The 11246-nt window shown below is 52.6% G+C and overlaps 1 protein-coding gene across 2 annotated transcripts; it reads left to right on the top strand.

Annotated features, from left to right (window-relative positions):
- The first annotated feature begins 369 nt into the window (after window positions 1–369).
- LOC103456949 (clavesin-1) lies at window positions 370–8098 on the top strand. Of its 2 annotated transcripts, XM_008396833.3 has the most exons (8): window positions 370–707; window positions 1562–2068; window positions 3139–3309; window positions 3707–3825; window positions 4539–4713; window positions 4835–4945; window positions 5445–5671; window positions 6317–8098. In XM_008396833.3, exons 2-8 carry the CDS (start codon window positions 1967–1969, stop codon window positions 6393–6395), a joined length of 984 nt encoding a protein of 327 aa, XP_008395055.1. In that variant the 5' UTR covers window positions 370–707; window positions 1562–1966; the 3' UTR covers window positions 6396–8098. The 2 variants fall into 2 exon arrangements, with proteins under 2 accessions (XP_008395055.1, XP_008395056.1); XM_008396834.3 differs by lacking the exons at window positions 370–707; window positions 1562–2068 and adding an exon at window positions 2239–2517.
- Window positions 8099–11246: the final 3148 nt, after the last annotated feature.

Below are 11246 nucleotides of genomic sequence, written 5' to 3'. Positions count from 1 at the left end.
AATGTAGCGGAACAGATCACAAATTAAATTAAACAAAGTTAAACATACATCAGATCATAAAAAGAGAAATTAACAGTACATTGGGTCTTTATCGTACTTTAATCCTTCAGTTTTATGAACTGATGAAAACATTAGTGAATAATTTGTCCTCATGTTTTCTGCCTGAGATGTTAAATAATAGAAAATGGGGGGAAATCAAATTCACTGCGGTTACTGAACTAACTAACTAGTTACATATTAACTCTTGTAATATGTTTCTTTCATCTGTTTTATTATGTTTTGAATCCTGAAAATGTAACTGAACTTTTACAGCTTTAAACCTTTATTTTTAAAGTCCTAACCGGAAGTTGTCCTGCTTATTGACGCTGTCTGGACGGAACTGAAGCATCCTGACGTCTTTTCTGAGCACAAAGTGAGATCGCGCCTCCTCCTCCTCCTCTTCCTCCTCCTCCTCCTCTTCGAGCCACTCGGACTCACAAGGACGAGCTTCCTCTCGGACTCCTTCAGGATTTATTCTGTTTATTTTGGATTTAATTTCTCCTTTTTGCTTTTTTTATTTAATGCGGGATAAATCTGTGTTGTCCGCGGGATGCAGCCCTCCTCCTGCTGCTGCTCCTCTTCCTCCTCCATCATCATCATCAGCAGCAGCAGCAGCACCAGAGGGCCGATGGGCCGAGCAGGACGGCCGGGATTCAACCACCGAGCAGGTCTGTGTTCCTCCTGCAGGAGGTTCATGGAGGAGCAGCTGGACCTCCTGCTGCTCCTCCATGTTGATGGTTTTTATCCCTCGGTGGGAACATCTGACCCGGTTCCTGATGGAGGCAGATGGGGATCAGCTGGGGTGGGTGGGGTCAGTGGGGGGTCATCTGTCTGGACTGGGCCTAAAGAAACTGATCACTGGAAATAAAAGCAGCAGGTTTTCAGCCCAGAATGTATAATTATTAGATTATTATTATTATTTATTTATTTTTATTATCTCTGAGTCCATTCTCATCTTCTGGTTGTGTTTTATTAGAAAACTAATATTTTTCCCACATTTATGGCTGTAATTTTAAGCATGGGGATGTAAAGGAGCTGCCATGTCCGGAGCTGCCACCAGGGGGCAGCTAGCAGCTACCGAAGCAACCAGACCTACTCGTTAGCCGTTAGCCGTGTTTCCATCTGCGCTTTGAAGTGGCGTTTTAGAAACTTTAATGTGATTCAAAATAACTTCCTTAATTTCACAAAATGTTTTTTCGCTCTTGAGCCCGTTTTTGAAAAAATGAGTAGCTAAAGTGGAGATGGAAACAGATCTAGCTAGCTAACGCCCACAGTGAGTCTGTGCCTTACCAGAGGAACAAACTCTGCTCCATGCTAGCTACTTCCTGTTTATTACCGCCATGCGAAGCGTCAACAGGTTCCATAACTCCCATTTTCAGTTTCTTTTTTTTTTTAAACATTTAAATAAAACAATGTCTTCACAGCTGGATGAAAACATGGCCGCTGCGGGTTTGGATCTGGTGACCGCTCCTCTGGACATCAGAAAAACCAAAATACCAAAATGGCTGTTTGTGTCCTGCAGGCGGCACCGAGGCTCCCTCCATTTAAGCTCCAGATGTTCCCAGATGTTTGCTGATCCGAGCGGACCGAACCTGGAGCGGCCATGATGGGAAGCAGCCGGAGGAGGAGGGCCTCTCGGGAAGCGATGGGATGTGAATCTGCAGCATCGCCTGCAGACCCGGACCGTTCTGTGGTTTAATGATCCAACATGTCCGACGGGGTTTAACTCCGAACTGACGTTTCCGAACCGACAGCGGAGATGATTGTCGGTCCAAACATCCTGATTGTCTTCTTCTCCTTCTGATTGTGTGATTTTGATGGGCATCAAGCAGCAGCAACGATTGTCTCTCATCTTCAGGCCTGAACCTGAAGCCGCTTTACGTGGGAAATAAAAACTGAGACTGGATTAGATTTATTCTGGATTAAGATGATGAACCACGTGCCTCCCGGCCTGAGCTCCGACACCACGGACAAGGCCCGGCTGGAGCTGAACGAAAACCCGGACACTCTGCACCGGGACATCCAGCAGGTACCGGAGGCCGAACCGCTCGGGGGCTTAGAAAACGGAACCAGCAGCATCTATTAAAACATTATCAAATTAGCAGGTCATATTTAAACAAAATTAGGTCTGCGCGTGAAGTTCTGTAACTATGGCGACGATAGCAAGCGACGTCACTGTTACCCGGATGTTCGGACCAACGGCCCAAACTGAAGAGCATCAAGTCTCTGGAGCTTCGTTTCAATATCTATAGATGCAGAAACTCCGCGTGGAGAAACTGGATGATATTTGAAACACAGAGGAAACAAAATGAGCGGAAAGAAGGAAAAGTTTTCTGGGTGTTTGGTTTCTGGGTGTTGGGTAGCTAACACCCGCTAGCACCAAGCTACCCAGGCTACCTTGTCAGGTTCCCGCTCGGCCATCGGTCTAGATATAAATATTGATTCATCAGAGCTTCGCACTTTGATCAGGTGTCAGTGGTGAGAAACACCGTCAGCTTGGTTCTGCATCTTAAGTTTATTTGCGGTTGGTGGGAATGAAATTATATTAATAACCTAAATCAACTGTTCAGACACAAAACGCAGTTTACCGGCTTTTCTGTCCGGAACTAAAATGGCGGCGATACGTTTTCTACTAGCCTGACGTCATTGCAGTGCTATTAGGTTAGCTTAGCTGCCCGAGTTTTCTTAAATAAAACGTATAAAAACATTATAACAAAAAATATTAATAAAAAAGGATCAGAATAATCATTTTTATATATTTTTGAGCATTTTGAATCGATTCAGGTTTCCCATTCTCTATAGAATCGATTTCTTCTTCCCAAGGGGAACTCAGTAGGACTGGACTGGGAACACTGGAGCACCACTGGTTTTACTGGAGAGAAGGATGTCCAGTAAAACCAAGGTTACCATGACAACGCAGCCTTGGATAATGGAAATATTCATGGATGCCGTTTCTGTCACCCTCAGAGCAGAAAGCAGAAACATTTGTTCCTCAGATCAAACATTTTCTGTCGCCTCTTGCTTTAGAGGAAAAAGTCTCTCGGTTTTTCTGGCCCGTTGAAGTGAAGTTCCTCTGACCGCCGGTTCTCGTTTCCGTAGGTGCGGGATATGATCGTGACGCGGCCGGACATCGGCTTCCTGCGGACAGACGACGACTTCATCCTGCGGTTCCTCAGAGCCAGGAAGTTCGACCATGTGGAGACGTTCCGCCTGCTGGCCCAGTACTTCCAGTTCCGCCAGCAGAACCTGGACATGTTCCAGAGCTTCAAGGTCTGGGCTTTTATTCTGAAGGGGCCGGGTCAGGAGCATTTCCTGGTTCCACTGAAGCTCATAATCTCTAGAACAGATAAAACATGCAGGACTGGGATCATTTCAACTAAATAATGTCAATGAGTGATTGGATAAATTCAGCCCTTCATCAGTTCTTTGGCCTGATGAGGACAAAATGGCTGCTGGACGTTTATTTTTCAGAAGGAGCCGAAGCTACAGAGACGTCTGGAGAAATGCAGGAAGTTTTCACTTTGACTTTCACGGTTTTTGTAGAACTTCTTCAGCTTCATAAAACAAAACATTTGGCTTCAGGCAGTGGAGGGTGTAGATGATTGATTGATTGATTGACTGATCGATTGATTATGTCTGTAGTTTGACTCCGCCGTGTGCCCGTCAGGTGGACGACCCGAGCATCAAGCGGGCCCTGATGGACGGGTTCCCCGGCGTGTTGGAGGCTCCGGACCAACATGGCAGGAAGATCCTCATCCTGTTTGCTTCCAACTGGGACCAGAGCCGGTAAACATCTGAGATGGATGGAGAAACTGGTGAAATCCAGAAGGTTCTGAGTATCTCACCGGGTCAGAACCGTCTTTACTGTACTGTAAAATGAATCGTTCAGACGGATTAAAAGCAGATTGAGGATGAAACCATCATCAGTCTGCCTCTCCAGAACCAGAACCAGAGCGTTCTGAATGTCTCAGCAGTGGTCACCGCTAATTTAAAAGCTAGCTGCGCTAACCCTGAAGTGCTAGCAAGAAATATTAATTCTGCTAACACTAAATAGCTAAAATAACATATTTAATGTGAGCTAATGCTAAGTTGCTATGGAAACAGTAATTAGTGGAAGCTAAATTTCAGGCCAACCATGTGTCATAGCGCCCTCTACAGGCCACAATCTGCCAACAGTCCATAACCAGTTTACAAATCAGAGCTCTAGAATTTATCAGGAAAATTCAATCAGGAGAAGCTGAATGTGCTTCAGAGTTAGTGAGAGCGCTAAGCTAAGCTAAGCTAAGCTAAGCTCTTTCAGAACAAACCTTCAGAAATCCTGACAGCAGTGGATCAGAACCGGTTCAGGCCCAGTGACAGAACCATCCGTCTCCTGCTGCCTGAAGCTTAATGACCGTCTGACAGGAAGCCGCTCGGTTCGCTCCACAGCTGTAGCCGACGCTCAGCGAGCGTTTACTGATCGATGGATCGATCGGCTGATCGGCCCCTCCTCCCTGCAGGAACTCCTTCATCGACATCCTGCGGGCCATCCTGCTGTCGCTGGAGGTTCTGATTGAAAACCCGGAGCTGCAGATCAACGGCTTCACTCTCATCATCGACTGGAGCAACTTCTCCTTCAAGCAGGCGTCCAAACTGACGCCCAACATCCTGAAGCTGGCCATCGAGGGCCTGCAGGTAACCGGGTTCTGACCCGAATGGTGCTGATCAAACTGGTTCTGATCAGACTGGTTCTGATCCAACTGGTTCTGATCCGACCGGGTCCCCCTCCCTGAGCTCTTCCGGTGTGTCTCCTCAGGACAGCTTCCCGGCCCGGTTCGGAGGGATCCACTTCGTGAACCAGCCCTGGTACATCCACGCCATGTACACCATCATCAAGCCCTTCCTCAAGGACAAGACCCGGAAAAGGGTGAAGGCCCACCCTCCTCTTCCTCATCGTTTAAAGGGCCGGTATCATTTTTTAGCACAGTCTAATAACTCTGTTACCTTCAGTTGATGAAATTGGGCCTCCGTCTCTTTAAGAAGCTCCTGCTCTTTCTGAAGCTCCGCCTCCAGGAAGTCGTCCTAACATGGCTCCCCTTTAACCCTTTAAAACGTTCCACCAGCTGCTTGCTAATTGCTGCTGGCTAGTCTGAAGGAGCTGGGTGGAAAAGCGGTGAGCAAGCGTTTAGGCACCCCTAATGGTTGCCAAGGAGATTAAAGGATTTCTAAATACAGCATGAAAGAATAAAAGCAAGACTTTTATGAAGAGGGAAAAACATTATAACTGAACTTTAAATGGTACCGGCCCTTTAAGAAACTGTTGCTCTGTCGTTATTTATCCGTTTTCATCCCTCTGTTCCAGACGCTGTCCTCTCCTAATCTCTCGTCTCCTTCGGTCCGTTTCTTCTTCTTCTCCTCCGCCTCAGATCTTCCTCCACGGGAACAACCTGAACTCTCTCCACCAGCTCATCCAGCCCGAGTGTTTGCCGTCCGAGTTCGGCGGGACGCTGCCGCCGTACGATATGGGCATGTGGGCGCGGACGCTGCTGGGGCCCGACTACAACGACGAGACCGAGTACACGCTGACGTACGACGCGCTGCACGTCAGGGAGAGCTGCTGCGGCGGCGGAGGAGAGAAGGACATGATGAAGAGGTGAGCAGCTGCTGCAGCGCCGCCTTAAAGGGACAGGACACGCCTTAGTTTAGTATTATTATTATTTACAGTGTAGAGACTCGACTGCTTCACTGGGTAAAATGTGCTGTAGTTTTTACTCCGGCCTCCAGAGGGCGCTGCAACCTAAAGAGGGCAGTGATGTCACACACTCCTGGACATTCTATTGGTTGGAACTGTTGTTGCTAGGCGGATTTACAGACCTGCATGTTTAACTGGACAGGATGAGTGAAATCTGGATTTGGAAGCAAAGTTTGAGGAAGAGCAGGTTGATGAAGACGATTTAAAGGGATTTAAAATGTTCAGGTTAATAAAACTGTTGCTGTAAATTTATTAAAACAAACGGGACCAAGAGCCCTGAGGTCCAGAAGAGTAACTGGAACCAGCTCTGATGGTCAGGGTTAGCGCCTCTCCTGTCCTGTCTCACCTGTCCTGTCCTCTCCTGTCTCACCTGTCCTGTCTCACCTGTCCTGTCTCTCCTCTCCTGTCCTGTCTCACCTGTCCTCTCCTGTCCTGTCTCTCCTGTCCTGTCTCACCTGTCCTGTCTCTCCTGTCCTGTCCTCTCCTGTCCTGTCTCACCTGTCCTCTCCTGTCCTGTCTCACCTGTCCTCTCCTGTCCTGTCTCAGGTCTCAGTCGACGGTGGAAGCTGCGGCGCTGCAGCAGATGGACAGAGAGACCAGCACGCCGCTGCTGGCTCTGGACTGACCTGGTTTAAACCGGAGGTCTGGATTTGGGTCGGTTCGCTGCCTGAACCTGCTCAGCACCAGAACTCCCATTAGCCTGGATCCTCCACCAGTTGGTCTGAACTCACCAGGGTGGAACCTCAGGACACGATCAGTTTAATTATCTGCAGGTTTCACTCATCTGAACTCCGTCTGATATCCGTCCCCCCAGCAGGGCCAAACCCGGCCCGTCCAGCTCCTCCCACATGATCCGGTTTCCTGCCAGCAGCATCTGTCCGGATGCAGCAGCGCTCCGACTGCTGCATCCGGACTTCACCACGTCTCAGTCTGGAACCGTTCACACGCAAAACATGCAGCACAAACATTCATTCACAAAACGGGGAGGCAGCGAAACAAAACCAGTTCAGGATGAATAATGCAGAATGATTGGAGGCTCCGCCCACATGGGATTAGGCTCCGCCCACACGAACTATGCTCCGCCCTCAGGGGGATTAGGCCACACCCACACGACTGATGCGCCACCACCAGGGGAATTAGGCCCCGCCCACATGAGAACAATGCTCCGCCCACATGGAAATTATGCCCCGCCCACAGGACTTATGCTCCGCCCATACGGGAATTATGCCCCGCCCACAGGACTTATGCTCCGCCCATACGGGAATTAGGCCCCGCCTACACGAGAACGATTTCATCCTTTTCCTCCACTTGAAAACAAAGTTTAAGGAACAATAAATGTTTTTACAGCAGGTTTCAGAGTGGAAGCTACAGGAAAAGCTTCAGCACCATCTGGATCTGATTACACGTTTGTTTGAAAATGTTCTGGAAAAGTTTTTCATTTTGCTGTTTTCTTGGTTTTACAGCTCATGTAGGAGCTTTTATGTGTGTCCTCCATGTTTAGCGCCACCTACAGGTCTGGTGGAGTAAAGACTCGCGGTGTTTGCCATCGTCTGTCTCAGTGTGGATGGAAGTGGTTTCGAAAGCAACGACCTGATTTAACAGAAAGACGGGTTCCTGTGTGGGCGGGGCCGAGTGCTGAGCCCTGTGGCACCCCGAATGGGAGGAACCCCTGATGAACGGACATCTTGGATTACAATGAGCTCCAACTGAGTTGGAGCAAACACTGAGCCCTGTGGTACACCAGAAGAGTACTGTGAAAAAGTGCTAAAGTATGAAATGTTATTTTTTAGCCCATATTTATTTTTTAAAGTGTAAATTCATGTGTTGAGCTGGTGAGAATCAGACATTTAAAGTTTTATCATTCTGCTTTCAGACGTTTTAGTTCTCTGCTGCCACCAAGTGGTCACTGACTGAACAGCAGGCTTAAACATGGCGCCTGTTGCTGAATCTTCACTGTTTTTGTTTTTACCTGTTGCAGCATCAAACATGGCGCCTGAAGCGAGCGTCACTGCGGAAACACCGACACTGTAAAAGAATGATGTGCATGAAATTTTTATAAACGCGTTTCAATCAGACGTCACTCGGAAAACAACGGTTTTCATTTAAAGATTGTATGTTATCGTCGTATCACCGCACTGAACACGGAAGACGTCATTTTCACGCAGCCGAAACGACGCCGACGACTGAACACGGAGGAGTGACGTCATCAGGAGCGGGCGGGTCGGTCTTCCTGTTTGCGGCGTTAATAAATGAGCGTCACGGCTGCACTCGACCTTCATGAAATGTATTTACTTTCAATGAATGTACAGAAGTAAAGATTTACACCAAGCTGCTTGTTCTGAGGCTTTTATTCTGAAAAACTATCAGAACTTCCTCGGTTAATGTGTTTCTGCTTCACTTTCAGAGAAGCCAAAAATGATCAGAAACAGCCGAAACTTAACCGTTTCCATCAGCCTTCTTTAAGGTGAAACTTCAAAAACGTTGATGGAAACTCGACTTGTGGGCGGTGAGGTGAGACGGTGGTGAGGTGAGACGGTGGTGAGGTGAGACGGTGAGACGGTGGTGAGGTGAGACGGTGGTGAGGTGAGACGGTGAGACGGTGGTGAGGTGAGACGGCGGTGAGGTGAGACGGTGAGACGGTGGTGAGGTGAGACGGCGGTGAGGTGAGACGGCGGTGAGGTGAGACGGTGGTGAGGTGAGACGGTGAGACGGTGGTGAGGTGAGACGGTGAGACGGTGGTGAGGTGAGACGGTGGTGAGGTGAGACGGCGGTGAGGTGAGACGGTGGTGAGGTGAGACGGTGAGACGGTGGTGAGGTGAGACGGTGGTGAGGTGAGACGGTGAGACGGTGGTGAGGTGAGACGGCGGTGAGGTGAGACGGCGGTGAGGTGAGACGGTGGTGAGGTGAGACGGTGAGACGGTGGTGAGGTGAGACGGTGAGACGGTGGTGAGGTGAGACGGCGGTGAGGTGAGACGGCGGTGAGGTGAGACGGTGGTGAGGTGAGACGGCGGTGAGGTGAGACGGCGGTGAGGTGAGACGGCGGTGAGGTGAGACGGTGGGGAGGTGAGACGGCGGTGAGGTGAGACGGCGGTGAGGTGAGACGGCGGTGAGGTGAGACGGTGGTGAGGTGAGACGGTGGTGAGGTGAGACGGTGAGACGGCGGTGAGGTGAGACGGCGGTGAGGTGAGACGGTGGTGAGGTGAGACGGTGGTGAGGTGAGACGGTGAGACGGCGGTGAGGTGAGACGGTGGTGAGGTGAGACGGTGGTGAGGTGAGACGGTGAGACGGCGGTGAGGTGAGACGGTGGTGAGGTGAGACGGTGGTGAGGTGAGACGGTGAGACGGCGGTGAGGTGAGACGGCGGTGAGGTGAGACGGTGGTGAGGTGAGACGGTGAGACGGCGGTGAGGTGAGACGGCGGTGAGGTGAGACGGTGGTGAGGTGAGACGGTGAGACGGCGGTGAGGTGAGACGGCGGTGAGGTGAGACGGTGGTGAGGTGAGACGGTGAGACGGCGGTGAGGTGAGACGGTGAGACGGCGGTGAGGTGAGACGGTGGTGAGGTGAGACGGCGGTGAGGTGAGACGGTGAGACGGCGGTGAGGTGAGACGGTGGTGAGGTGAGACGGCGGTGAGGTGAGACGGTGAGACGGCGGTGAGGTGAGACGGTGGTGAGGTGAGACGGCGGTGAGGTGAGACGGTGAGACGGCGGTGAGGTGAGACGGCGGTGAGGTGAGACGGTGGTGAGGTGAGACGGTGAGACGGCGGTGAGGTGAGACGGCGGTGAGGTGAGACGGTGGTGAGGTGAGACGGTGGTGAGGTGAGACGGCGGTGAGGTGAGACGGCGGTGAGGTGAGACGGTGGTGAGGTGAGACGGTGAGACGGCGGTGAGGTGAGACGGTGGTGAGGTGAGACGGTGGTGAGGTGAGACGGTGAGACGGCGGTGAGGTGAGACGGTGGTGAGGTGAGACGGTGGTGAGGTGAGACGGTGAGACGGCGGTGAGGTGAGACGGTGGTGAGGTGAGACGGTGGTGAGGTGAGACGGTGAGACGGCGGTGAGGTGAGACGGTGGTGAGGTGAGACGGGGGGAAGGTGAGGCGGTGAGGTGAGACGGCGGTGAGGTGAGACGGTGGTGAGGTGAGACGGTGAGACGGCGGTGAGGTGAGACGGCGGTGAGGTGAGACGGCGGTGAGGTGAGACGGCGGTGAGGTGAGACGGCGGTGAGGTGAGACGGTGGTGAGGTGAGACGGTGGTGAGGTGAGACGGTGAGACGGCGGTGAGGTGAGACGGTGGTGAGGTGAGACGGCGGTGAGGTGAGACGGTGAGACGGCGGTGAGGTGAGACGGTGGTGAGGTGAGACGGTGGTGAGGTGAGACGGTGAGACGGCGGTGAGGTGAGACGGTGGTGAGGTGAGACGGTGAGACGGCGGTGAGGTGAGACGGTGGTGAGGTGAGACGGTGAGACGGCGGTGAGGTGAGACGGTGAGACGGCGGTGAGGTGAGACGGCGGTGAGGTGAGACGGCGGTGAGGTGAGACGGCGGTGAGGTGAGACGGCGGTGAGGTGGGACGGTGAGACGGCGGTGAGGTGAGACGGTGAGACGGCGGTGAGGTGAGACGGCGGTGAGGTGAGACGGTGGTGAGGTGAGACGGTGAGACGGCGGTGAGGTGAGACGGCGGTGAGGTGAGACGGTGGTGAGGTGAGACGGTGGTGAGGTGAGACGGCGGTGAGGTGAGACGGCGGTGAGGTGAGACGGTGGTGAGGTGAGACGGTGAGACGGCGGTGAGGTGAGACGGTGGTGAGGTGAGACGGTGGTGAGGTGAGACGGTGAGACGGCGGTGAGGTGAGACGGTGGTGAGGTGAGACGGCGGTGAGGTGAGACGGTGAGACGGCGGTGAGGTGAGACGGTGGTGAGGTGAGACGGTGGTGAGGTGAGACGGTGAGACGGCGGTGAGGTGAGACGGTGGTGAGGTGAGACGGTGAGACGGCGGTGAGGTGAGACGGTGGTGAGGTGAGACGGTGAGACGGCGGTGAGGTGAGACGGCGGTGAGGTGAGACGGCGGTGAGGTGAGACGGCGGTGAGGTGAGACGGCGGTGAGGTGAGACGGTGGTGAGGTGAGACGGTGGTGAGGTGAGACGGTGAGACGGCGGTGAGGTGAGACGGTGGTGAGGTGAGACGGCGGTGAGGTGAGACGGTGAGACGGCGGTGAGGTGAGACGGTGGTGAGGTGAGACGGTGGTGAGGTGAGACGGTGAGACGGCGGTGAGGTGAGACGGTGGTGAGGTGAGACGGTGAGACGGCGGTGAGGTGAGACGGTGGTGAGGTGAGACGGTGAGACGGCGGTGAGGTGAGACGGTGAGACGGCGGTGAGGTGAGACGGCGGTGAGGTGAGACGGCGGTGAGGTGAGACGGCGGTGAGGTGAGACGGCGGTGAGGTGAGACGGTGAGACGGCGGTGAGGTGAGACGGTGAGACGGTGGTGAG

Source organism: Poecilia reticulata, chromosome 20, assembly GCF_904066995.2.
Source record: "Poecilia reticulata chromosome 20, P_reticulata-male-v2, whole genome shotgun sequence".
In the NCBI taxonomy this organism is placed as follows: domain Eukaryota; kingdom Metazoa; phylum Chordata; class Actinopteri; order Cyprinodontiformes; family Poeciliidae; genus Poecilia; species Poecilia reticulata.
The sequence above is the reverse complement of the archived record's forward strand: the minus strand, read 5'-3'. Positions and strand labels throughout refer to the sequence as shown.